We start from the raw sequence: 27,913 nt of genomic DNA, 5'->3' as shown, positions 1-27,913 counted from the left end.
GCACGTCTTTCCCTTCAAACCATAATCTATATATCGTTTTAATCCTCTATTTAAAAAAGCTATCACTCACACTATAACGTTACAGGATTACAAAAATCATTAGTCAGGAGGAACAGGCATGATGCTGGTTAACAGTTATAACTAACTAACCAACCTAGCTCCTTACTGAAATTCAGATGCAAAACAGGTCTCTGCTTTTCTATCCATGTGAGCTACAGCAGCTGTATTTACTTTGCTGACAAACAGTTCTGACTTCCCCTGAGTCTAAATTATTACCAGATAACGGTAAAACCGTAAATTGCACTCACTTAAACTTAACGCTAACACACTTTAGGCAAGTCACCAATGCATTATCTTGTCAATTTATCCTTGTAACTTATTTATTTTGTATTTTTAGATTTAAAAATAAGTGGTGAAAAACTCTGGCCAGTCAATATACTCTACCCAGTCAGCCCTGGCCCCCTCTTTAATCCATCTGCCATTAGTCATGGTAAGTATTCTCTGCCTCTTTACTGTAACATTACAGTTAGAATCTCCTAAAGAAATATATTAAATGAAATATATTCCTGTTTTAATTCAAGACTGCAATGTATATTTTATAACTACATGCAGACTCCAGGAACCGAAGCAGCTGAATGGCATTCTGCCATCATTCCTTCATTTTATTCTATAAATTTCCTTTTGTGATAACTCAAAATATCTTTGTTGTCCTGCCAATCATGTACTGCACTGAAAGTTGTTTGTTCGTATTTTCAATTGTTCTTACTTTTGAGTACAGTTGGACATGTAGCCATTCAGCAATTTTATCCATGCATGTACATCGGGAAGGCCCAAGGTTGGCTCAGTGAGTAAAACTTTTTTAGATGACATTTCACTCTAATTAAGATAGTTGTACACAATATCCAACAGATATACATTCTTCACAGTCTGAAATATGTAATTTATATTCTTTGGTAAGGTTAAAAGTGTTAATAGCTGCAGGAAGGCAGACACTATTGACATACTCCAGCGCAGAGCTGAAGGTCCTGATGGCATCAGCCCCAGGGTCCTAAAGACCTGCGCCACCCAGCTGTCTGGTGTCCTGCAGCGCCTCTTCAACCTCAGCCTGAGGCTGGGGGAAGTCCCGGTGCTGTGGAAGACGTCGTGCCTGGTCCCTGTCCCAAAGAAGTCAGCACCATCTGGCCTCAATGACTACCGACCGGTTGCCCTCACCTCCCATGTGATGAAGGTGCTGGAGAGGCTGGTCTTGGCCCACCTCCGGCCGCAGGTGAAATCGTCGTTGGACCCTCTGCAATTTGCTTACCAGCCTCATGTGGGAGTGGACGACGCCATCATCTACCTGCTGCAACGAGCTCAGTCGCACCTGGATGGAACCGGTGTCTCTGTGAGAGTCACTTTCTTTGACTTCTCCAGTGCATTTAACACCATCCAGCCACTGCTGCTGAGTGAGAAGCTGCGGGTGGTCGGTGTGGACGCGTCCACCATCTCCTGGATCACTGACTACCTCACAGGCAGACCACAGTTTGTCAGAATGGGCCGTGTGCTGTCTGGAACGGTGGTCAGTGATGTTGAGCCCACAGGAACTGTTCTGTCTCCTTCCTCTTCACCCTGTACACCAGTGACTTCCAGTACAACACGGAGTCATGCCATCTGCAGAAGTACTCTGATGACTCTGCAGTGGTCGGGTGTATTAGGGATGGACGGGAGGAGGAGTACAGGGCAGTGGTGAGTGACTTTGTAAAGTGGGCGATGAGAACCACCTGCGGCTGAACGTGGCCAAGACCAGAGAGATGGTGGTGGACTTCAGGAGGAAGGCGACAGCTCCTACACCTCTGAGTGTCCTGGGAATGGACGTGGACATGGTGGAGGAGTACAAGTACCTGGGCGTCTCCATCGACAGCCGACTGAACTGGAAGGCCAACATCAACGCTGTGTACAAGAAGGGGAGGAGTCGACTCTTTGTCCTGAGAAAGCTTCGATCCTTCAACGTGTGCAGCAAGATGTTGGAGTTATTCTACCAGTCGGTTGTGGCCAGTGTGCTGCACTTTGCCATTGTCTGCTGGGGGAGCAGCATCGAGCCGGTGACACCAGCCGTCTCAACAAACTGGTTAGGAAGGCTGGCTCCATCATCGGCTGCCAGCTGGAGCACCTGGAACAGGTGGTGGAGAGGAGGACGTTGAAGAAACTTGTGTCCATATTGGACAACCCGGACCACCCTCTCCACCACCTCCTACAGGGACAGAGGAGGACTTTCTCCAGACGTCTCCTCACGCTCCGCTGCCACAAGGACAGATACAGGAGAACATTCCTGCCGGCGGCTATGAGGCTCGATAACAGATCACCTCTTGCCAGATCATAGTGCAATAACTACAACAATAACTGAATACTTACACTATGTTGATCTGCACTTCACACATCTCATTTGTTTGCACTACACACATACACACATTTCATTTCATTTGCTCTGCACTCATACACACACTTTGCTTTTTGCACTCTGTCTATATTTAATATTTTTGTATTTGATTTGTCAGTGTTGTTGTGTGTTGTGTATGCATGTGTGTTGTATATTTACATATATATTTTGTTTTGTATTTTACTTTTATCTTACTTGTATACTTCTATATCTTTCATCCCTGTTTCTTATATTTTGTGTTTTGTTTTTTATTCTTGTGTGTTGCTGCTACTGTCTCGACAAATTTCCCCTTGGGGATTAATAAAGTATATATCTATCTATCTATCTATCTATATTGAGTCCAGTGCTTGTAACCAGTTGCAAATTTCAAATTGCGAAAGATGATAAAATAGTCTTGCAATCTTTATCACACATTGTGATTTGTGCATCCCAGGTTATGTACTATACATTCACATTTCCATTCCTCTCAGTGTAATAAGGATTACAATAACATATATTTATTAATTTATTATATTTAATACGGTGCATTGTTTTTATTTCTAATCTAATTAATTAATTTATGTGAGATGAAAGATGGGGGTGATATTTCCAGCAGTTCACAGATAAAGATAAATGTAAATGCTCCAGCTGGGCTGTATCCTAGAGTGCGTTATTAATAATACTAAAACTTCCCCGCTGCCAAATTAGATGTATTCCTTTTCTTTTAATATCACCCAGAGAATTTATTCACACCCAAATCCTACCAAACTGACACGAGATCATCACGTACACGCCGACACATCCGCGCACACATCCCCCCCCCCCCCCGTCGACAACGCTCGCAGTGGGTCACTTTCCTATCTCAGGGGGGCATCATGAAGGAGTTATGGGCATATTTTGAGTTCTGATAATGGGCTGGTTTTATTGGCCATTGGGCTTGTTTTGTCACACAGACCTGGCGGCCCCTGCCGCTCTCGCCGCGGTGCATTGTGGTCTGTGAGCTAAAGGAAGCTCGCTGCACCGGAATCTGAAGAATTCGAGGTGTCCGCCAAGTCCGCTGCTCACCGTCGGCTCGTCTCTCTGTCTCTCCATCTGTGCTGGGCTTTCTGCGGGCTGACTGTAAGGTAACACTCGCTGTTTCTACAGTTCTTCTCTCGGTTGTCTTTGCGTCGTATTCACGGCGGTACCGCAGTGGAAGCGACGACTCTACCGTGAGCTATTTAAGTTCACATCCTGCAGAAGCTACTCGGCTAACTTTAACTGACTTTAACTGAGCAGCTAGCCAGTCAGTTAGTTAGCTCGAGATATGACTTTCATTTGCTATCGTTAACAAGAATACAAATAGCCATCAAACGTGTTTTTCATGGCATAAGCACATTTCACACCCACTGACTTTTTACCGTTATGTTGTCTTATTAACGGCGGACGGTTAATTCCCGTTGCAGTAACGGTGTGCGGGATTAACTGGTTTTTGAATTAACTGGTTTTGGTACGCGTGCATGAGGCAGATGTGCCGTAGGAGTGGCCTCGAGTTGCCTCTCAGGACCCGTCTCGACTAACTAGGAAATGCACATTTCCATCGCTTAGCCTCTTTGTCACGTTCTTTTTATGTAACGCTAATGTTTTAAAGACTAAACACGGATGACTTTGCTTTAAAATGTGATACCTGTTCGGGAGGCTGTAGTTGAGACGCCGAGTCTACAAGTGATATGTTCGTCATGAAGGTGGAAAACGTTTTGTTAATGCCGTCGAAATCCTAAATGAAGGCTGGAGCCGCTCCCCCGTCATGTGTCAAAAGACACGCTCACTCCTGTGTGTAGTTATTCAATGTGTGTCCTTATCGTAACAAAACAACAGGTAACAGTCATGTTTAATCTGGACCAGTGAGTGCTGCACAGGGTAGAGTATAGTTACGAGGATATATGTTGATCCGTAGTCTCGAATATAAAACATAAGAGATGTGAGACAGCACACAGTGTTGTTGTTGTATCACAATTTAATCGGAGTCGATCAGTTTCCCAGCTGACAGCGGTGGGCGAGCTGGGTGTAAACAACGGGCTACATGCTTCATTAGATAGATAGATAGATAGATATATACTTTATTAATCCCCAAGGGGAAATTTGTCGTGACAGTAGCAGCAACACACAAGAGTAAAAACAAAACACAAAATATAAGAAACAGGGATGAAAGATATAGAAGTATACAAAACAAAATATATATGTAAATATACAACACACATGCATACACAACAACACTGACAAATCAAATACACAAAATATTAAATATAGACAGAGTGCAAAAAGCAAAGTGTGTGTATGAGTGCAGAGCAAATGAAATGAAATGTGTGTGTATGTGTGTAGTGCAAACAAATGAGATGTGTGAAGTGCAGATCAACATAGTGTAAGTATTCAGTTATTGCACTATGATCTGGCAAGAGGTGATCTGTTGTAGAGCCTCATAGCCGTCGGCAGGAATGTTCTCCTGTATCTCTCCTTGTGGCAGCGGAGCGTGAGGAGACGTCTGGAGAAAGTACTCCTCTGTCCCTGTAGGAGGTGGTGGAGAGGGTGGTCCGGGTTGTCCAATATGGACACCAGTTTCTTCAACGTCCTCCTCTCCACCACCTGTTCCAGGTGCTCCAGCTGGCAGCCGATGATGGAGCCAGCCTTCCTAACCAGTTTGTTAAGACGGCTGGTGTCACCGGCTCGATGCTGCTCCCCAGCAGACAATGGCAAAGTGCAGCACACTGGCCACAACCGACTGGTAGAATAACTCCAGCATCTTGCTGCACACGTTGAAGGATCAAGCTTTCTCAGGAAAAGAGTCGACTCATCCCCTTCTTGTACACAGCGTTGATGTTGGCCTTCCAGTTCAGTCGGCTGTCGATGGAGACGCCCAGGTACTTGTACTCCTCCACCATGTCCACGTCCACTCCCAGGACACTCAGAGGTGGAGGAGTTGTCGCCCTCCTGAAGTCCACCACCATCTCTCTGGTCTTGGCCACGTTCAGCCGCAGGTGGTTCTCATCGGCCCACTTTACAAAGTCACTCACCACTGCCCTGTACTCCTCCTCCCGTCCATCCCTAATACACCCGACCACTGCAGAGTCATCAGAGTACTTCTGCAGATGGCATGACTCCGTGTTGTACTGGAAGTCACTGGTGTACAGGGTGAAGAGGAAGGGAGACAGAACAGTTCCCTGTGGGGCTCCAACATCACTGACCACCGTTCCAGACAGCACACGGCCCATTCTGACAAACTGTGGTCTGCCTGTGAGGTAGTCAGTGATCCAGGAGATGGTGGACGCGTCCACACCGACCACCCGCAGCTTCTCACTCAGCAGCAGTGGCTGGATGGTGTTAAATGCACTGGAGAAGTCAAAGAAAGTGACTCTCACAGAGACACCGGTTCCATCCAGGTGCGACTGAGCTCGTTGCAGCAGGTAGATGGTAGATTACACACTGTATGAAGAGTAAACTGGTCTCACATCAACTTGACGTCAGATAACGACGTATAACATAAATACCAGACTGACAACAATAGCATTTTGTCAAGTATTTATTGAATTTAGTAGTATATTGAACAGGCACCAGCAGAGTCACCTACTTTGTCCTCGCTCCGTGTCCGCGGCGTCTCAACTACAGCCTCCCGAACAGGTATCACATTTTACAGCAATGTCCTCCGTGTTTAGTCTTTAAAACATTAGCGTTACATAAAAAGAACGTCACAAAGAGGCTAAGCGATGGAAATGTGCATTTCCTAGTTAGTCGAGACGGGTCCTGAGAGGCAACTCGAGGCCACTCCTACGGCACATCTGCCTCATGCACGCGTACCAAAACCAGTTAATTCAAAAACCAGTTAATACCGCACAACGGTTACGTTAGCTCACATTAGCTAGTTATATGTGAGAAAACAACCGTTTGTTAGTAATATCATTGGCAAACCTTCAAATAGCTTAAACTGTCTTGGGCGCATACATTTGTCTAATCGGCGTGTAAAAATATATGAAATGTATAATGATCCTTGTGATTTAACATCATATTCTGATGGAGTGGTTTTCATCCAAGCAGTCAGAGAGCTGTGGCTGTGTGTCTGTTTCAATATATCAAACCGACTTCTCTATAAAACAACAACCAGCAAACTGGCAGTAAATAAATATGATACCAGTTGGGATTAATAGCATAATCGTAATAGTTTCAATGCCTAATGTTCACGCCATAGTGTTGTAGTGAGATGCAGCTCTTTGAGCAGGAAAAGCACGTCTTTGTGGTGAGACACAGCACTTCCTGTCTGTCACAGGACATACGCGCCGATATTAATTGCCTCCATTTCAGAAAAGATCCAGAGACACCAGAATTGTCTCAAAATGTAAGTGTCTCAGGATGTGACACCGTCTATCTTTTCTCTCAGGGTTAACAAGGAGAACAACAATGTCTCAGGCTGACAAAATGAAGGTGAGTCTCTGAACAGAAACCAGATATTCCATCTTGTTTTGTTCAAAACATAAATATTTCCTGCTGAATGCTGGTCCACTCAGGCATACATATGATCAGTGTGCTGCTCAACATGACTGAGTGCTCAAAGGCCCAAAGGCAGAGCCACAGCACACTGCTTATTTGGCTTTTCAGTCATCACCTCTGCTGAAAGGGGGAAGGGAGGCTTCATACTTCTGTCTGGCAAAAAATGAACAAACTAAATAAGCAACATGTTCCTTCTTTTGTATTTTATTTGACATTGTCATAATGCTACAGGGGTGGTTAAAAGCAGTCCAATTGGCCTACTTCTCATTGGTATGACCTTTTGTAGGAAAGGGCTGTAAACACTAGTGATGAGTGTACGGTCTTTAGTAAATAGACTGCAGAGCACTCGCCGTAGCCCAGATCAACAGATGTCGCTTCAGGGCTTTTTACTCCAACTAAAAATGGGTTGTCATGTTGTTGCTATGCTGATAGCCAGAAATAGTTAATTAGTAAGTATGTGCAAAGCTACCTTCTTTTTTTAAAGTTTGAATATAACCATTACCAAACATTATTTAATAAGGTTATAACTCTACTTTGCTTTTTTTCTACAGCAAGGCCAGTTCCCCAACCCTGAGACCCCGGGGTATGTTGGATTTGCCAACCTGCCGAATCAGGTGCATCGCAAATCGGTAAAAAAAGGATTTGAGTTTACACTGATGGTGGTAGGTGAGTGTCAGCTCAGTTTATTAAATCCCTTTTTTTGTTTTCTTCTTGTCGTCATGAAATACTATTTTAAAATTTAATTTGAAAAAAGGATCTCAGTGAAAATAAGCTTAATGCTCAACAGTTAAAGTAATCATTGACCTTTGAGGAATGTGTTTGGCCTTTTTGGCTCATGTCCGTTTGTTTTTGTGATTACATGTCTGGAAGGGATCTGCAGAATGTACAATGCTTTATTTTTGTAATGACCTTTCGACTTAGCGTTGTACAACTTCTTCTCCATAGTTCATTTAGTTTGAATGCTGAGAGTAAGCAAGTTGTATTGTCTTTGACCGTAGGGGTAATTTAGTGTGCATGAATGCTTCGGTCGGTAGAAAATGGCAGATGCCTCATCAGTTGCTCAGCTGGCATCAGCGTAAACTCTTGATGTGAACACTGACTGTGTGAACCTCCCTGCTTGTTGGTTGGAGGGAGGGGAGAAGCTCCTGTGAATGCTGCTCATCCTTTTCCTTAAAATAAACCAGAGAGGAATGGGCCTCGAGGGACGGATTCACACAGGGGACAAGGCCTGCTGGTCTCTACTGCCACAATACTCATCGAGGGCTTATGTTGCCTTCTGTGTGACTGGGGTTCTTTAACAAATCAGTGTTTTACTGTAATTTTAGAAGCTGCAGTTCTAATCTACGGATATAAACAATATGTATTCGTGATAATTAATTATTTATCTTCAGTATGCATCAAGTTGTTATGCTTACCCTAAGCTGTAGTGTAAATAATGCAGATGTTGTTTTTGATTTTCCATACAAGACTTTCTTGCAAATTGTCAATTCAGGGTGTAGTAAAGACCTCCGTAAATCTTTTGTCTCGTCTCTGGTGGGAACCACAGTAGCATCATTCCTGAGTAAACTACACAAGGTTATGGTTGTTTATGCCTCAGCAGCTGTAAATCTGCGGCCCGGAGAAATGTCGGAAACATTGTTTATTATTAGGGCAGCCTAACGCAACATACGATTTTGTCAACTAATTTAGTTGATTTAATTGACAGGTCTTTTGAACTGTTTCTCCACAAAGACGAACACAAAATCACTACTTTAAAAAAAAGCATTTAGAAAAATGACTAACGGACCAGTTAATTGATTAGTTAACTAATCAAATGACAAGGGGAAGCCATGTTTCTTACCTATAGTTTCTTAAATGTCATCACTGCTGTATAAGCTAAATTTCTGCTGTAGTTTTAGGTTTTTCCAGGACAGAAAGTCGGCGTACGGCTAGACTAAAACAACGCTCAGTCGGTCAGCCAAAATTAATGCAAAGATATTTCTAGTCTGGTACAAGACATAATCGTTGTCTTGGAACCAGACGATGTGCTTTTATTTAACACGTCATCACACAAACTGAATGTTTAATTGTCTAACTGTGGTGTGTTTAGAGAGGTTTGCACCAACATCAATCTGTCTGTGCTTTAGGCATTTTGACACAATTGCGTAATATTTACTTTGCTTGTCATTCTAGTGCTGACTGCATTATGATGTTTCTTTTTCCTCTGTTGTCAAAAGGTGAATCTGGACTTGGAAAATCCACCCTGATCAACAGCCTGTTCCTCACTGACCTTTACCCTGAGAGAATCATACCTGGAGCAGCAGGTAAAACACACATGCACTTAAAGGATCCTTGTTTTAAACCACTTTGGGAAATATGTACATTTAAAACATAATTGATGACTGACTCTGTCATTGCATGTTGTTAGAGTTCTTGCACTTTTTTTAATCTTCTAACAGAAAAGATAGAAAGGACTGTTCAGATCGAGGCGTCAACGGTAGAAATTGAGGAGCGAGGAGTGAAGCTCCGTCTCACTGTGGTAGACACACCAGGATATGGAGACGCCATCAACAACCAAGACTGGTATAACATTTTTAGGTCGTATGCAGAAAAGGACATTTGTTCTTTTCAAGTTTAAATGATTCAGTGTCAGACGTGTGACTCGACGCTAACTGTGGGCAATTACATTTTTTGTCCCCAAATATTTTAATTTGTAAGTAGAATCTAGGCTTTTGATTTTAGTATTTTTTTGTCCTACCAGCATGGATGAGTCCTTATAATACTGTGATCTATGTATACTGTCGTGTTGGATGTGACGTGTATTTCTCTCATTCAGTTTCAACACCATCATCAGCTACATTGATGACCAGTTTGAGCGTTACCTCCATGACGAGAGCGGTCTAAATCGTCGACACATAGTTGACAATAGAGTTCACTGCTGCTTCTATTTTATTTCCCCGCTTGGCCATGGGTGAGTCTTTCAAAACCTACTAATGTACATACTTTCCAGTTTGTAGAAGTTGCAGAGAAGTTATTTTCTATTTAACTAACCATATTTTGTTTACCTCTTCAATCTTTGACTTTGATAAATATTTGCTTGGATCTTTCTGTCTCTCTTTGACCCTGGTTCTGTCCGTTTCCTGTCCCACCAGGCTGAAACCTCTGGATGTTCAGTTTATGAAGGCCATTCACAATAAGGTCAATGTTGTTCCCGTCATCGCCAAGGCAGACACGCTCACCCTCAGAGAGAGCGAGAGGCTCAAGCGCAGGGTAAGGGCAACAGTCCCCCATTGTTCAGGCTCTTTTCCCGTTATTGAAACAATCAGAAGTATCATGTGCTCATGGTCGGAGCATTCAAATGCAGTTTGGACCTGAAGTTATATATTGAAATGGGGCTTTAGTTTATATCGCTAAGTGTCAAGGCGGACTAGTCAAAAGTATTTTTTTCAGATAATTTTTTTAAATGCATAAAGTCCTGATTGAAGTGAAAATAACAGTTAGTTATTAACAGCATTTAAAGGACATAACGGCTAATAAGAGGTCATAATGACCCGTGTTTTGTCCTTTTCATCTTTGTAAGGTTCTGGATGAGATCGATGAACATGGCATCAAGATTTACCACCTTCCTGATGCCGAGTCAGATGAGGACGAGGACTTCAAAGAGCAGACCAGGATCCTCAAGGTAAACTCTCCACCCCACGCCAAATGCTTCACTCCTGAATCGATATGAGAAGAGTTTTGTTTTCGTCCCACAGGTTTGAGAGTTTTTCATGAATAAAATCAATTGGCTTTATGTCCTTTTTTTTGGTATAATTCCATTAGTCAACCAATTGCCATAGGGATTTGTTTTAAGTGTTATAATTTTCATGTTGGTGATTGACCCATGACTAGAGACGTATGAATTACTCCTCTTTTCCAGGCTAGCATCCCATTTGCAGTGGTGGGATCCAACCAGCAGATTGAGGCCAAAGGGAAGAAGGTGAGGGGCCGCCTGTACCCCTGGGGAGTGGTGGAGGTGGAGAATCTGGAACACAATGACTTCCTCAAGCTGCGGATCATGCTAATGTGAGTGGTAGAGGAGCCCAAATTCTGTTTCTGTTATTTTCAATTTAATGGTGATATTGAGAGTTACAAACTTGCCAAACTGTATATGATGATGTAGATCTGTTTTTAGTTTTTTTATCTCAAACATTGTGGAAAAAGCTGTTGCTAGTTTGGCATGGTGATTTTAAAAGTCAATGAGAGAAAATCTACCTGTGCCAATAGCCTTTTTGTGTTTTTTACGGTGTAGCTTATTAAAAGGGATTTAACCACAACAGGAAAAGAGGAAAAACAGATGGGTACTAACTAGACTAGCAATGTAATGTGGTGCAGACAAGTGTGGCTCAAATAAAGACATTGTTTTTGTTATGATGCACTCCACAACACATTTGTAGTTCTCCAAATGTCTGACTTTTCCACAACCTCACAGAACCCACATGCAGGATCTGCAGGAAGTGACCCAGGACCTTCACTACGAGAACTTCCGCTCGGACCGCCTCAAACGGAGTGGCAGGTTGTCCTCCCATGGTTACATTCTGCCTCGCTCTCCTGCGTACGTACTTGTCTGTCGGCTTTCTGCTCTGCACCTCCCCCCCCTCAAACAACAAACCTTTGATTGGACACGCATAGTGTTACCAAACAACTCAGAAATGTCCTCGCCAGGGTCAATGGACGGCACATATGTTACAGTAGTGAAACAAAGCCAAAACATCCAGAGCTGTGTAGATGGAAGCTGAGTTACTAGATTTGATTATGTATATGGTCATGCACTTCCAGTTTTTCTTCTGCGGCCGACTCATACAGTATAATGTTGTCGGACTAGTATCATTCTGTAGAAGCCGACAGTAGCTCTAACTCATCATCATTTTGCATGTTCCCTACGTGTAGTGAGGCAAAAGTTAATGCTGTGGGTTGTGGTTTCACATGGCGAGTCGGTAGCTAAATGGCATGTTCACTTTGAGTATCTGTAGAGGTCATAAACATGATTACTGTGTCATGTAACATAGTGTGGACATATCATTTAACATTCAATGTAGACCAAAAAGATTATTTTCGAATCCAGCCAACCCAGGATAAGGCAATGGTTTTACGGTCATCACATTGCATCGCCATCTGTCCACGGTGGTGAACTGTTGAGGTACCGTTCTTCTTCATTTGGGGGAGGTAACGCTGTTCCCCTGACTCTCGCACTTGCTACTTCTCTCTGGAATCTCCCTGCTTTCATCTCTTTGTAGTTATTCGTTGTAGCTGCCCACTTTTCTCTTCTGCAAAGACAAACTAACTCACTGACCCCTTCTTCACCTTCTCTATGTGGCTGTTGTAATGTTTGCCTTATACTACAACTTAGAATGGGTAAACGTGCACCTTCAGGCATGCAGACGTGCACAAACTGCTCAGCTGACTCATCATGCTTCAGAAATCATCACGAAAAGTGATGATACATTTATAACCTCTAACTGTGCCTTTTAACTTAATACGTTAGATAACCGGCATTCATTCTGCATACATATTAAAGGTTGATTCTGTAGCGTGTGACATCAAAGGTAACTGAAGTTGTGTTGATGCAGAAATGGACCGGAGCCGGAGGAAATGGACAAGGATATAATCCTGCAGGAGAAGGAGGCTGAGGTGAGATATCTCAGATGCTACACCACTTCGGGATTTTTATAAAGAAAATGCATGTTTGATGGATTGTACTTCTCAATTATCCATTCTTCCTAAAGGAATAGTTTCACATTTTGGGAAAACGCATGTTTGCTTTCTTGTGGGAAACTACTTCAGTGAAGTTTCAATGAGATGGCTTCATATTTAGCTTGCATACACGAGTGGTAGCCATCTCCTTATCTAACTTTTAGCAAGCTTATGAATAACTCTACCTACCATTAAAGATCATTCACTGTCCTAAAAGTCACAATTAAAAAAAGTAGGACAAATTCATCATTTATAAGAATGGTTTCTGTTTTCAGAGTTTTAATCTTATAATACCATTTAAACACAGTTTAGATTAGATATGTACTTTATTCATCCCAGGGGGAAATGTATTTGAAGCGGCAGCAAACACGTTTAGTGTTTCACTCTGGGACTTGTTTCTAGTCAATTATTTATAACTGACAGACGGGTATGAATGATCCTACATTTAGAAGCCTCTTAATCTCAGCTGTTTAAGTGAATGTGCTTTGTTCTAAGTGTTGTTGTTATTTCCCTGTCATACATGTTGATGATCTATCACGCAGTTGAGACGAATGCAGGAGATGATTACTAAGATGCAGGCCCAGATGCAGAAGCAGGGAGATGTGTGAACCGTCTACGGTAGGAGCGAGAGCCACGACAACACTCCCTTCTCCAAGCGAGCTCAGTCTACACTTTGATTCCAGAAACACGGGACACCTAAGTCTCTGTATTTGTATCTTAAATACCTAAACGGGGTGATTGTAGATGCTGGTCTTCTGTGCGTCCAGGCTTGATTTGTGGTTAACTTTTTCTTTTCTCTTCCCCTGTAGGTTCGTGAGCCACGGCTCAAGTTTGACGGAGGACAGCAGAGAAGGTGTAAACAAGTTGTTGACTTGTATGGCTTGCCACTATTTTATTATAATCCTACATGGGATCTGGAGCCTTTTTTTTAATATACATACAGTAAAGTATTACATTTATATATTTTCACACGGTTAATTTTCTTAAAGATTTGCCAGTTACTCGAATGAAGTCACGTGACCCATCTTTTAAAAATGATGGCATATATCTTTGATATAAACTGTTACTTTACTTTTTTTCTATTTAGAAAACCAAAGTGCTGCTGCTTGTAGTTGTAGAACATCTCTCAGCATGTGGTCATTTTGCTCTTAAAGCGCTTCATTAGGAGGCTCTGCTGGACACTAGCAGCAGGAGTAGCTTTTACCACCATTGTTATGCCATTATCTTGATATCTTTAAGTGAAGAGAAATGATTTCATATTCCCTCTGGTTAAGAAGTGACCACATCCTAATAAATCGGGTCCATTTGCTCAGTGTTCATATTACCCAGCTCATCTGCAACTCTCAACCCCGTCTGGTCACATTTTCAGGTGAATTTTCCCTCTAGTGCTTTATTGAGATCAGCGTCTCCCTTTTACTGTCAAAGACTTATACATTAGTGTTTTTAAGCTTTTTGAGTTTGGTATGAATTGAATAAACTGTGACCCTTGACCTCCTCAGTCTTGCCGTAGACTTGACAAATGAAGGATGTGCAAATGAGGTGCGACTCCTGTTTGGCGCTTTCAATCGATTTATAATTGTTTCCTCGAAAGTGAAGTCATGTGTCAGGGAGCATTAACTGTTTCATGTCTTCTTTTTTGATGCAGTGAGATTTGAGGTATAAACTTTGACCTTTGTGGTTTCCATGACCAGAGATTAAAGTGGCCTAATGAGGTCATTGTAGCCAACGTTTCCCTCACTAGCCAATGTGAGTTCTTGACATTCCTCTGTGCGGTTTTTATCCATTATTAAATCACCAAATATTGTTCTTGATACATATATTGTAATAAGTTTTATTAAATGTTATTAATCTCCTGTGATTTGAGCCTTTTAAATCATTTCATTTGCCCGTTACACGTCTAGTTGCCAGGCCGTCGCAGCCTGAAGCTTGTTCACATACATGTTATGTATGTTGATAACTGCACCACTACTGTCTGCGTGAGCATCAAGCAGAGCAACACCAAATGGACAATGGGTCATTTTCCATAGACTTTATTATGGTTTATTCTTCTCAATCTAACAGGTATACACAACGCGCTAAATGTCATGGCTTTTTTGTTTTAAATACTCTTCGCTCTTAAAGAAAAACTGTAAAAATATGTAATAACTAATTAAAAGATCTCTTGGGGGACAGGACTGGGAAAGGTGCAAAGATACGAGGGGTGGGTGGAAGTCTTCTCTGGTCCTTATCTGAGACGTTTGGAAGGTCTGGGAGACAAAAGGAGCAGAGTTAAGTTACATCCAGCCGGGGCTTCACCGCGAAGACGGAGTGGTGTTGGCATTTAAAGGAAACCTGGAAGAACATTAAATCGATTTAATTGAAATAAATGGATGATATAGGTACATCACCTGCACACTCTCTCCATCATGTGTGTGACAAGGCGGTCGGAGATCCCTGGACAGGACTCTTCGGCCAGGTTGAAGGCGTTTTCAAGTTCCTCAATGGCTCCTACGCCCCCACCACTCGCCCGCCGCTTCTCCTTCAACTAGTGGTAATAATAAAAAATAAGTGTATAAAGGGAGGCTTCGAGCAAGCTCAAAGACTTGATCAACTGTACTGTTGACACTTAAAGCTTAGGCAGATATCAGTCCGGTTTTGTTGGCTCTTAAGTACAGACTGAGCTCCATCTTTGCTTATTAATATATTCTACTTTTCTAGATTAATGTTTAAAAAGAAGTTTGTCCAGAGCTCATGATATAACGTACCAAATGAAGATGTGTTTTATAGACAGGATTAACTTCTCTAGATCAAGTCCTGCTCTTGTGCTCAAAGTTCTATTTAAATATATATTTATTTATTATGATTTACATATTAATGTATTTAACAGTTGGGCCTACCTCTCTGAAGATAGGCGTTACCAAAGCAGACAGGCATTGTGATTTGGGTTGCCTCTGCACCAAATCTCCTGACTGAGAACAGGAAAAGGATGTTAGGGGGGGGAAAGAAAAAAGATTTGCTTGTGCCTGTGTGCTGCTATCTTACCTCTGAACAAGTTAAATAAGGTCGACACAGACCCAGAGTCAAAGAGCCAGGTTTGATTGTCGGGAAGGTCCACGTGGGACACGTATCCCCATCTCCATCAGCATCCCTGAAGGATGGAAGGAAAGATATTTAAACATGTGTAAGCAATATGACGGTACCGTCACATTTTAAATTCATTTCTGAACATTCGGCATTAAGGTTACTATTGAGGAGCATTTAAAAACATGTGGAACTGTTTGTCACAAGCAAATACAGCTCGCAGCAATGTTTACAATCGGGAACACAGTTAATTGGTGGGTATCCAGATCTTCGAGTACACCCTCCATTAATCCTCCTGACATTCTCTAATACCTAAGACATTTAACGATGTGGCGGTGATTGCATCCTTTGAGAAATGTAAATCTCAAGTGTATTCATGTGTGTTCTTGAGACTGACATATCTGAGTCGTCAGAACTGGATTCCTCCCCGTGTCCCTCCGACTTCCAGCGGCGGTAGCGGTCAATCAGCTCCGTCAGGTAGGCCGTCTTCTTGGTGTAGCGTGTGATGAACTTGTGCTTCAGGAGCTCTTTTGCTGTTGGTCTCTGCGGACAAAGACATTCAGCGACCGAAGCTTGAAGAAGTCACGCTGTAACGTGCTAAACGAAGCGTCAGTAAGGAGTCCACCGTCACTTGATTACAATGGAACATTTGTGTGCGTAACAAGTTTGGGATTTGGTTTGAATTTGAGAAAATAGCACAAATTATAAATCCTATTAAGAACAAGGCATGCTGATCCAATAATACATATTTGTTTGATAAATGATCCCAGTCTGACAATCTAATTAATTTAGCCACAAACAAACACATTTTAGTCATGCTGCAATGCAGATGGATGCAGGCAGGTGTTACTTACAAAACGAGGGTCTTTATTTAGACACGCCTCCACAAAGTCTTTGAAGGGCTTGCTGTAAGGTCCCTCGAGTGTGGGCGGTGTGTTTTTCGGGATGAGGAAAAGGACCCTCATGGGGTGTAGATCAGAGTTGGGCGGTTCCCCTTTCGCCAACTCAATGGCAGTGATTCCCAGGGACCAGATATCAGCCTGAAGGGGAGAGTGATGTGTAAGTAAGGTGTTAACTTCACATACAGACATTGGAAAATATACTTCCTTAACATGATGATATTTCTATGTAGTGTTAATTTATCAGTGCCTCCACCAATAACAAAACAGTATCCCTTTATGGGCTTGATTTTCACCCAGAAGTGGTGGAAGGAACCAAGAAAACAAACCCAAAGAAAGCAGAAACACAAGGTGACGCTTGTCCATCTCACAGAATCTGACCTCACCTTGAAGTCGTAAGCGGACTGTTTGATGACCTCTGGAGCCATCCAGAAAGGTGTGCCAACGAATGTGTTCCTCTTAATCTGGGTATCTGTCAGCTGTCCGGCCACCCCGAAATCTGCCAGCTTCACCTCGCCCTGCTCTGACAAGAGCACATTGGCAGCTAGAAGAAAAAGACAGAAGAAGAAAGAAAGTCATGCTAAAATTCAAAAGGCATCATGTTCCATTTTGAGTAATGAAGTGTTGTAGCACCTTATTTTAGGCCAATCACGCGAGACTTTTCTAAATGCCGGAACAATAATTATTCCCTGAAGACGTTTTATCAAAATCTCATAATTTTGTGGTTTACCGATGGCTGGACAAAGAGACGAGTAGTAAAACAAACCGCTTCACAGACAGAATCCATGTAGATAATCAACGCAGTCTTCTTAATTATTAAGCTTGCTGTCTTAAATGATTTTTATTCTCTCATAATTTTCCAAAAATAAGAGCACAACATCAGCTGCAGAGAACAGAAAATTAACATCTCACAAACACATACATGTAACACCTTCAGTAAGTTGTGAGATTTCAAGCTCATGGATAGTGTTGATACATTTCTGCAGCTGGAAGCATATTTCAGTGTGTGGGCTTACTGTCCAGCATCTGACTCGGACTGGATATACATTTTGTTACCTGGCGGCTTCCTTATCAACACACTTAAAAGTTTAAAATTGTGATATTTGACTTTGTAGCAGGACAACGCAGAACCTATAAGATGCTAATGAAAAGTGACTTTTATTACCTTTGATATCTCTGTGGATCTTCCTTTCTGAGTGCAGATACTCCAGCCCCTTCAGTATTTCCCTCAAAATAGTAGCAATAAAAGTCTCTTCCCAAGGCCCTGGACGGAGCTAGGAGGAGGAAAAAATGAAAACGGTGGAAGTTGAGCGAAAGCACCAACAACAGGTCGGGTTTTGCGTCTCCAGTGTAAAAATTTGTGATTTGTATCACGCTTTGTAAACCGTATAGGTCTTCTTACCAGATCCAGAGCAGATCCTCCACCTAAATACTCCATGATAATCCACAGCTTGGTCCCCTGAGAGAAAAGATTACTTGAAAAACATCTGAGATTTAAGATTTATAAATACTGCTTTGTTTTTGACTGTTCCACACTATGTCTGTTTCTCTAAGCATCTTCATGTAGATAAGTTTACGTAATATGTGTACGCATCCCTTCGTTTTCTGCATTATAATCTCACCTTCAGGTATGACCCATAATACTTGGTAACAAAAGGGCTATCACACTGGCTCAGCACTGTGATCTCCTGTTGAATGTCTTCAATCTCGTCTTCTGCCTCTTCCAGATCTATAATTTTAATCGCCACCACCTCCTTTGTGCGGTTGTTGATTCCTTTGTAGACCTCCCCAAAGGAACCCTTCCCAATCCGCTCCTGCTTGGTGAAGTACTCCTCGGGGTCCAACCGAGTATTCTGGTCCAGTGACAGAAAAGAAAGCATTGAATTATTGAATGAATAAATATGTAAATAAATAGATAGATAGATAGCTATGAAGAAACATTTAGGAGAGCAACAGAGGATCCCTCTCCCCAGATAGACAGAAGCAATAGATGTCATGTGTACAGATGAACAGCATTACAGATTCAATCAATATGAACGAAATTTATGAATAATGAGGAGTAAGCATGGAACACGATCCAGGCCTCCACAATCCATGTAAGGTACAGAGGAGGGGTATCAGCAGGGCCATGACAGGAGGCAACGTGAAAGGGGCCGGGCCAATGAGCCATGAGGCCAGGCCCTTGAGACAGGAGGCACAAAGAAGGATGCAGGGCCAATGAGAAAAGAGGCCAGGCCCAGACCAGGGGCAGGATGCAGGAAGCAAGGAAGCAGGGGCAAGGAGTAAGAGGGCAGGGCCCAGGAGCCAGGACTGGCTCCAGACACAGACAGGTCCAATAGATCCTATGAGGCGAGAAGGCCGAAGACTCTAGGGAAGAAGATGAGTTAGTTATGTGCAATGAAGAGACGTAAATTCGTCCATAAGGAGAGATAGAAGAAGAGAAAAGAGGAGAGAGGAGTTCAGTGTATCCTAAGATGTGCCTATAGCAGCATATCTAGGGGCTGAACCAGGGCAAACCTGAGACAGCCCTGACTATAAGCACTGTCAAAGGGGAAAGTCTTCAGTCTATTTTTAAATGAGGTGACTGTGTCTGCCATCTGATAATAAGGAGTTGCAGTAATCTCTTCTAGAAGTAACAAACGCGTGAACCAGTTTTTCTGCATCTCTTTGAGACAAGATGCGCCTAAATGTTTTTATGTTACGTAGGTGAAAAAACGCAGTCCTTGAGATTTGTTTTACATTGGAGTTAACGGACAAGTCCCAATCAGAGATAAAGTATGATCAAACCATATGATAATGTTCCTTCCTGGTCCCATGCACTGCTGACACATAACCATGATGGATGATGAACCTTTCTTATCTGTCATTACCTGTCTATTCAGCCACAGACAATATACTAACTCACTCTGTATCAAACTTTGTACGACAATTAAAAGTGTTGTAGTTTTCTCTCTCTATGTTAGCAGGAAATGAGTGGTGATTTGAGTAGGAGACGAGGCACTTACAGAAGTTATTACATTTTAAATGGTTTAGTATGTTCAATATGTGACAACTGCATGTCACAAACAATGAAGACTTAAGACGTTGGTGTATAGTGTCACTTAATGTAGAGTTTGTGAATACAGGTTTGTGTGAGTTTGTGGGTATCCTTGGCATAGTTACACTTGACAATGGCAAAGAGATGAAAATAAATACATGAATATATATTTACATGAATACATATACATTTATATATATATTGTGTGTATATGGTAGGTTTTATCACCTTGCATTGATGTCTGAGACCCCTACGCATCTATTTATGGAAAGCCTGACTGTCATGGGTGTTCGCCTGGTCTTGGACAAGGGAGGTGACAGTTGGTGAAAAGATGATTTCTGTACCTGGTTTTGCATGTCTTGAAGATGTGCCATCTCCAGGTTGGACGGGACAGGGAAAGCCGCAGCTCTTCCTTTCCGAGCGTATCAAGTGGTCCCTTCGGGGTTTTCCTCCCCTCTTAGCTGTCTAGGAAGCTAGCTAGGTGGCTAGCCAACTAGAAGATAAACACCAATCTGCTGGCTTTAACAGGGCTGTCACTCCGCTCTGTTTTCGGCCTCAAAGTCCAACGAAGGACTGACGAGCCCGGCGAGACAACAACCTATTAACCAAGAGACTCCATTTATGTCGGCCGTGATGGATAAGAAGCTATAATGCTCCTTCCGTCTATTAATATTTAATTCATTTCAAGGAACGCTTAGCCTGTTGTTCATTTGAAGCTTGAGGAGGACAAAATAATGGCACCAGCCGGAGGGCGCATGCGCAGTGGGTTTAAAGAAGGTGGGATTGTGGGAGCTGTATTTCTAAGCCGTGTTCGGCCTTTTCATGGCTGTCAATACTGTGTTTGACACTCGGTGGACATTTAAGGAACTCGTGTGTGTTTAATCGATTTAAGGTAGAGTAACTTAAAGCCAAGTTGTATTTCAGCAGATATTGGATTTAGTGTTCACAAGCAACATAGTTCGACTATGTTGAGGAAATGTTACTTTCTGTATTCTTATTGTTCTTAGTTTGTACTCTAGGTTGAATGCACTTATTGTAAGTCGCTTTGGATAAAAGCGTCTGCTAAACGACATGTAATGTAATGTAATGTAACATGATTTTAATGTCTTTATCTGCGTCTTATAAGACACCACAAATGCCCCGTAAACAGGCTGGAATAAAATTGATAAGCAAATGCAAACTTGGATAATTAAAATGACCAATGGCCCATACACATTAGATATAAGCTCTTTTGATCCACCTGAGTTCAGTTTTGGATGTGGGTACATTTGTATTGTAAACATTTACACTAGCTTAATAACTGCCCACTGCAGTAGATGTTTACCTCTATAAAGAGTTTGACATTACACATACTATACATCTGCTTATTAGCTGCACACATACCAGAATACTGTGCATCTTACTGCTTCAACAAAACCCCAAAAACCTGGTGGTCATAAAAACATTGTCGAACGAATGGAATTTGCATCAACTGTCACTGGTAGACAGTCACTGTCCTCACCCAAAAGGCAAAAAGCCAAACTTCATCACAGGTTCAAATACAGATGTCCTTACACACAGTTATTTACCGGTAGTTAACAATGTTGCATATTTACCATTAGTTTCATTATATTGGGTAAAGCTAATTACAGCTGGAATACACAATTAACTTAAAATCGAATTAATAATAGTATTATTTTGTATAAATCAGTCCTTACTCTTAATACATTAACATTGTGTGTGAAACAATTCCTATAGAAATAACTAATGTGAGTGTTACAATGGTGTGTACGCTTGTTTTTAGACCTGGGCGCTGCCTATCGCTGCGGCTCCGCCAGCCTGACTGTAGATTATATGTCCCGCCCCACCGGGCGCGCGAGGTGGTTTTGTTGGCGGATGTTCCCAAACACACCAGCTTGAAGCGGTGTGTTCGGTTCTGTTCGTCCTCCGTTCTGATTGACGTTGTTATTAATACAGAACGGACCTGCGTTTTGACACGTGACACGTTTAACCTCGGTGCTGGAACCATAACGGTAAGTGCGGTCGTCATAGAAACCAGGATATACCTGGTTCACCTGTCAGTCTGCGCGCTACTTAGCCAAGATAACTGGAGCTAGATATTAGCTCACAACATGCTAGGTATGGCGTCTTCATTCAGTGACATTGGCGGCATGTGTCTACAACAGCTAGTTTATATCTCGTGTCGTTTGCAATAATGTCATGCAGCAGAATGTTGAATGGTATATCTAACGTGAGTTAAAATATGATAAGCTGCTTCTGGCTGATGCATCCTTCCTCTCCACACGGCTAGAGAGTAACGGTATTGTGATGTAACCTAGCTGTGACGTATAAATACTCGGATACAGACGCATGTAACGCTATGTCGTAGCAGTAGACGCACCTCTTATCGTTAGTGTTTGATTGAATTGAGCTTGACACCTTGACGTCATCGCCTGTTGTGCTACAATTATTTTAATAGTATTATGTGCACATTGAGGTTTTCTTTCTTTTGTTTTGCTTCGTAATCATTTGTATTGTGTGTCTGCTCAGTGCTGTGGGGAAACGTACTAGTGGTGCTTGGTGAATACTAGTACAGTTTGATAACTAGAATGGGCACTCGGTAGAGCGCATACCTTCGCATATCACAAGATTGGGCATTGAATTATGAACATTTTGGCATTAGTTGCATGCCAATTGGACAAAAATGTATCGTGCTATGGTAAAAAAAAGAGTTTGACCTTTCCATGACCTTGACCTTTGACCCGATCGATCCCAAAATCTAATCAACTGGTCCCCGGATAATAAACAATCATCCCACCAAATTTCATGCGATTCGGTTCAATACTTTTTGGGATTTGCGAATAACACGCATACAAATAAATAAATAAATACACGGCGATCAAAACATAACCTTCCGGCATTTTCAATGCGAAGGTAATGATACTGCTTTCAACTATCAATTTTATTATTTCGGTTACTATTATTATTATAGTGTGTTTGTTTTGTACCTCTGTTGACTCGGAGAACCCTGCAAAAATAATTCCGATTTGTCTGGACTGCTGGTCTAGGCACAGATGGCAAATAAAAAACCTTGAACCTTGAATCAGACCATCATATGGCATTTCAGGCAGACCATTGACATGCACATTAGAGAGATCCAGGGCCCACAGATATGAGCTTGGATATGATTATTGAACATTTGGGCACCATCACAGAAGTGTAGCTTACATGTTTACACACTAACTTGCACTCCAGTCTTACTTGTTGTGAGTATTTTTAAGAGTTGTTCAATTTCCTTCTATTTTATGTGTTTACAGTCCAGATGAGTGGGCCATATGCCAACCCCGCTGCAGAGGTGGCTGAGATGAACCGCATCCATTTTGAGTTGGAGTACACGGAGGGAATCAGCCAGCGCATGCGGATCCCTGAGACCCTCAAGGTTGCCTCAGAGAACCAGACAGGGTCCATGTCGCTTCAGCAGCCCTTCCCAATACACACCACTATGATGCAGGTGCCAGAGAGAATCATCATAGCAGGTGAGGACAAGAAGATTGAAGGGTGCATTGTTGAAAATACCCTGCGCACACACAAAACTGTGCCTGGACATCTTAAATTGAGCATTCGTAAGGGCAATACAATGTTTAAATGTTTTATTATCACCTCTTAACACCAACCAGCCCAGTGTCACTTTTCTCCTTACTTCTTTCACAGGTGATGATGGGGACTTAGAATGTTCTCGTCCACGAGACTTGGACCTAATTCAATCTGTCCCTGCCATGGACCTGCTGAGCATGAAGGCCCCTCCACGTATCCTCACTCTCTCAGAGCAGCCACTGGACTCCCTTGAAATGGAACAAACTGCCACTTCACAAAGCAATCCCATCCATGCTGTGAGGGTCAAATCATGGTTTTCTTTCTGTTTCTCATCACAATTCACTTAATTTACACAACTTGACACTGATTCTAATAGTGTCGCCCTATTACACTATCATGCGTATTATAACATTATAGAAGGGTAGCTGCCTAGAGTTAAACACAAAATGTCATCAAACATGGCACTTTACATTTACAATAATATTTATGTGGTATCGGTTATTAGTTACATCAGTAAGTTATTTAATTAATAAATTGTAGATGAAGTAATATCTTGAGTATTAATCAGGTTAGGTCGTAAAAGATGTGAGGCTGTGAAGTTATAACGCGCGGGAAGCGGATGATTTGAAGGTTATCTGGTGAAAAACGAAATAAAATTCAAGGTGAAAATTCCCTGAAATCATGTAAAGTAACTCACTTTGAAAGGGAGCCAAACAATAACATTAGGTTGTAACCCTTTCTACTTTTTGTATCTGCCCTTCATAATGTAACATTTGTGTGTCTAGGTCCACTTTAATGCTCGGTCACGACGGGAACGCAGTGCCAGTGAGAACATGACTGTCCGCCATAGCGGTCATATTGTCAGATGTGATGTAAGGTAAGCACACATCTACAGCTGCTACCTTTTCATACTTCATTTGTTGCCTGTTACCTGTGGAAAAAAAAATCTTATTTCTTTACCATTTCTCCCCACTTACCTCTCTACCAGTGTAACCCCTTCCCCTTCTGCCCCCCCAGTCCGGTTGTGTCCCCCCCTCTGTTCCCCTGACGATGCTAACATCAACCTGTTTACGGCTGTGGGGTTCCTGACTTATATCCAGTCAACAACACGCCGGGCTTACCAGCAGGTCCTCGAAGTGCTGGATGACACACACCGCAGGTCTTTTTAATTTTATTTGTCATGTCTTTCTCAGAAGTCACTCAACTCACAAAGTTTCTCAGAACTAACGGTTGTTCATGGTTGTGTATTTCTAAGACAATTCTTGAAATAAGGACATTTTATAGAACAGAAGCATACTTTTGCCACAGCATTGTTACCTTTAGGGGACGTCCTCAAGGCGGAAGGCTATAATGGAGGAGGAAGGTAAACGGGACAATACGTTCTTGATGAATTGCACATGGTAGTAAAGTGTTGCACATGGACATTTTGATGGGAGGATATGGCATTGTTTGTCTGATCTAATTTTAACATATGACTAAAGAAAGTAACATCTTAAACTAAGTTAAATTTCAAGACCATGTATACTATTTAACAGACTTAATTTACATAATTTCCCTTTGCTCCATGTCAGTCATGCTTACACTTGTTGTTGGAATAGTTCTTCCTTTAAATTTCTTTCATTGTCATTTATTTGTTTATTTATTGGATCCCCATTAGCTGACGCCTTAGCGACCGCAAATCTTCCTGGGGTCCACAGAAAGGACAAAATACAATACATACAAAAACATACAAAACATATCGTGAAACCAACAGTTAAAAATAGTACAACAAAATAAAAAATAGTGCAGTCAGATGCACAGTACAGTCGAAGGATAAGATATATGTTATGCAATTCAACTTAATTCATACAAAGAAAAAGAAAATCAGATGACTAAAAAGCAATAGAATACATCAAGTGGTGAATTTATAGCTGCAGTACACCTTTTTAGACACACGAGGGAGCCTGAATCTTTGTATTGTTGTGATGATTGTAGTCTACTTATAACATTGAATCTAATATGAAAGACTGGTGTACATTGTTTGTTTTATGAATACGTTTTTTTGTGACTTGGTTACTGTGGTTTTCAAATATTTTTTTTTAGAGTTCGTGAAACACTGCTCTAGTTGAGGTACCTGAAGGTGTCAGGGGCATGAATAAGACATATATATATAAGTATTTTAAGTCGTTGTCATTATTCTAAACTGAGATGTATTGATCTACACAGGACACACCTGGACTTGGCTCTGGATATAAACCCTGATGAGTTTGGCTTAGTGGACGCTTCCTCGCTACGACGACAGGTAAAATACCTCGCACACCTACGGGACTAATGTGTGAGTCATGTGCTTCTCCTCTGCTCTGGTGTGCATACTGTGCCTGTTGTGAGTATTGCCAGCTGCAACAGCGTGTGGATGGTATTGCTGTCACCGTGTGAGTCTGTCTTTGGTCCTCATGACAAAACATACTCCTGGAGACACCTACTGTAGCAAAGCTAGCACTGAGCGGGTTGAGTAATTTGCTCGGTGTTTATATGTCTGTGGACAGATGTTGTGAGATGCAGCCAGTGATGAGATACAGCTGGGATGTTGGATGCTCTGGTAAAAATAAACAAGTACTAATAATCATCAAACTACCATGAGCCAGTACGAAAGTAGAAACATATTTTCTTTAAAACTAACAACATTGTTCAACTGTTGCGACTGTAGTTCTGTCGTTTGTTTGATGTGCTGTTATTTTAAAACACATATTTTCACACAAATCAGAAAGAAGGGACATCGGATTCTACACATCTGTTGTTGATTTTGTAGTCACTTTAGTTCTTTCTTTGACAGTGTCTTGCATACCTTAAACTTAATCTTAAACCAGATAGTGGTAAACATACGTGTATATACTTTGGCAAATCTTAACCAGAAGTAAGAGTGGTTTTTTTTTTTCTAATGAAGAAAACTTATTTTTGTGGTCATTCAGATTGTGAAGTTGAACCGGCGTCTGCAGCTGCTTGAGGAAGAAAACAAAGAACGCGCCAAGCGAGAAGTGATCTTGTATTCTGCTACAGTGGCATTCTGGCTAATTAAAACCTGGATCTGGCTCCGTCGCTAAGGTTTTACAAGACTGAATCTCCCAAAACACTGGAAGCCTAAGAAATTCCTTGTTAATGGTGCGACCACTAAAATACAGTATGAGACGACTACATCTAAAGGCCGCCACGGGAAACTACCAGAACATTGGCGAATGTCCCCCACCACAGTCTTGTGTTTCTATTGCAAATGCTATATTGGAATTTCACTTCGAAAATTTAAAACATAGCGCTGTCGAGATAAGATTTGAGGCAGTAAAACGTAACTCAAGTTTTCAAAACTGATGATACACCTATGTTTGGACCTTTTTCCAAATGTCCCATTGGCTAGGATTCACACCATCACATCTAACCAGAAGTTGGCTTTGATCGGGGACAACACTAGCATATTAGTTAGCATATCTCTCATTCATAGATTCAACTCTGTATTTATTTATTGTATAAAAAAGACAAGGCACAATGACACTATAGCTGGATGTTAACAAAGTTTCAGCAACTACATTAATGTGAGCTACCGACTAGTTGCCATATTTGGCTAGAACTGTCTTTAACATAGAACTCATATCAACTCTGAATCACTGTCAAAGTTTCAGTCTGAAGTTTTTTCCGCCTATCAAATCCGGCACTGATGTTCACTTATATTTAGGAAAACTAAATGTGGTACAGATAATTTAAAAAATGATATGTGGGCCAGTTCAAAGTAGCAAATGTGTGTCTCTTAATCTGCAAGAATTGCATAAACCTCACTGATGATTATGGTTGTGTGTGCAAAAACTACTGATTGCAACTATTTAATGCTTTATAAATGCACAGCAACAACCGATGTTACAGTGACGCCTTCCATCAATCATCTTTGTGGGAGTAAACACAATTTGTAAATGGGACTTTTTAGCTTTGGGAAAAGAATCGTTGGAGGGGAGACATGGATCTACTTATGCGACAAATGTCTGAGGAGCCCAGAGCTTCTGACCTGACCTGTCTTGTCTGTTTGAGTTTCATCAGGCTTTGTCAAAGTGTAAGAAGTAAGAAGATTACATCTATAGATGCCATCATATTTACCCTGAATGTCCTTTGAGTTCTTCATCACAAAGTACTTAAATACACTGTTGAAAATATTGTCTGTTGTTTACCTCTTTGTGACTCATGGATTTTGTTATGAGTTTGACGAAATGTCAACAAAAATATGAAGGCAACTAGAGGTATTATCTGTGCCATGATTATGTTTCCCATGCTGTTTCCAAAGTTTGTATTATTTTTTTCTAGAGAATTTGAATTTGTTTTTCACAAACCTGACATTAACCGACCAGACTAAAAGCATGGACTTTGTGCTTATATTCATCATACAGTGTGATATAGATCTTATAGCTATTGTCTGTGTGATCATGTGTAATAGATGCCTACGTATATGTTCATAACATATAGTTGTCATTATTTTTCAATAATGAAATTAGTATGCTTTTCATGGACTTGTATTTATCACGTGTAATGCTGAGAGGTCAACAAAAAGTTCCAGTAACCATTTATTTGTTGCGGTACCTATTACTTAAAGCTGGAGTTTAAAGTGAAGTATTTTGCTTTCCTTGTAATATCAAAATACATTCATTGTTTGTTAATAAATGATCATTTCCGCCAGAGCCCTGTTTCGGTCCGATGCGGACCCCT

At 41.6% G+C, this 27,913-nt stretch overlaps 3 protein-coding genes across 5 annotated transcripts; 2 read left to right on the top strand and 1 right to left on the bottom strand.

Annotated features, from left to right (window-relative positions):
* Positions 1–3,373: 3,373 nt before the first annotated feature.
* septin2 (septin 2) lies at positions 3,374–14,483 on the top strand. Of its 3 annotated transcripts, none has more exons than XM_056420656.1 (13): positions 3,374–3,514; positions 6,804–6,847; positions 7,465–7,579; positions 9,130–9,216; positions 9,352–9,475; positions 9,729–9,863; positions 10,045–10,162; positions 10,473–10,574; positions 10,812–10,957; positions 11,364–11,486; positions 12,502–12,562; positions 13,168–13,243; positions 13,435–14,483. In XM_056420656.1, the coding sequence occupies exons 2-12, from the start codon at positions 6,824–6,826 to the stop codon at positions 13,231–13,233; spliced, it is 1,101 nt and encodes a 366-aa protein (XP_056276631.1). In that variant the 5' UTR covers positions 3,374–3,514; positions 6,804–6,823; the 3' UTR covers positions 13,234–13,243; positions 13,435–14,483. The 3 variants fall into 3 exon arrangements, with proteins under 3 accessions (XP_056276631.1, XP_056276630.1, XP_056276632.1); XM_056420655.1 differs by having other exon boundaries at positions 3,376–3,519; XM_056420657.1 differs by having other exon boundaries at positions 3,397–3,519; positions 11,364–11,447.
* Positions 14,484–14,639: 156 nt separating this feature from the next.
* Positions 14,640–20,351, bottom strand: stk25b (serine/threonine kinase 25b). The gene is made up of 11 exons (XM_056420653.1): positions 19,966–20,351; positions 18,207–18,437; positions 17,987–18,043; positions 17,750–17,858; positions 16,971–17,128; positions 16,540–16,725; positions 16,083–16,228; positions 15,647–15,752; positions 15,502–15,573; positions 15,013–15,149; positions 14,640–14,871 (listed from the first exon to the last, which is right to left on the bottom strand). The coding sequence occupies exons 1-11, from the start codon at positions 19,993–19,995 to the stop codon at positions 14,850–14,852; spliced, it is 1,254 nt and encodes a 417-aa protein (XP_056276628.1). The 5' UTR covers positions 19,996–20,351; the 3' UTR covers positions 14,640–14,849.
* Positions 20,352–21,507: 1,156 nt separating this feature from the next.
* On the top strand, positions 21,508–27,885 carry mffb (mitochondrial fission factor b). Its single transcript, XM_056420723.1, has 7 exons — positions 21,508–21,633; positions 22,918–23,136; positions 23,312–23,490; positions 23,980–24,071; positions 24,183–24,353; positions 25,400–25,475; positions 26,143–27,885. Exons 2-7 carry the CDS (start codon positions 22,923–22,925, stop codon positions 26,272–26,274), a joined length of 864 nt encoding a protein of 287 aa, XP_056276698.1. The 5' UTR covers positions 21,508–21,633; positions 22,918–22,922; the 3' UTR covers positions 26,275–27,885.
* Positions 27,886–27,913: the final 28 nt, after the last annotated feature.

This window comes from Pseudoliparis swirei, chromosome 8, assembly GCF_029220125.1.
Source record: "Pseudoliparis swirei isolate HS2019 ecotype Mariana Trench chromosome 8, NWPU_hadal_v1, whole genome shotgun sequence".
Lineage (NCBI taxonomy): Eukaryota > Metazoa > Chordata > Actinopteri > Perciformes > Liparidae > Pseudoliparis > Pseudoliparis swirei.
This window is presented reverse-complemented; position numbering and strand designations above follow the sequence as displayed.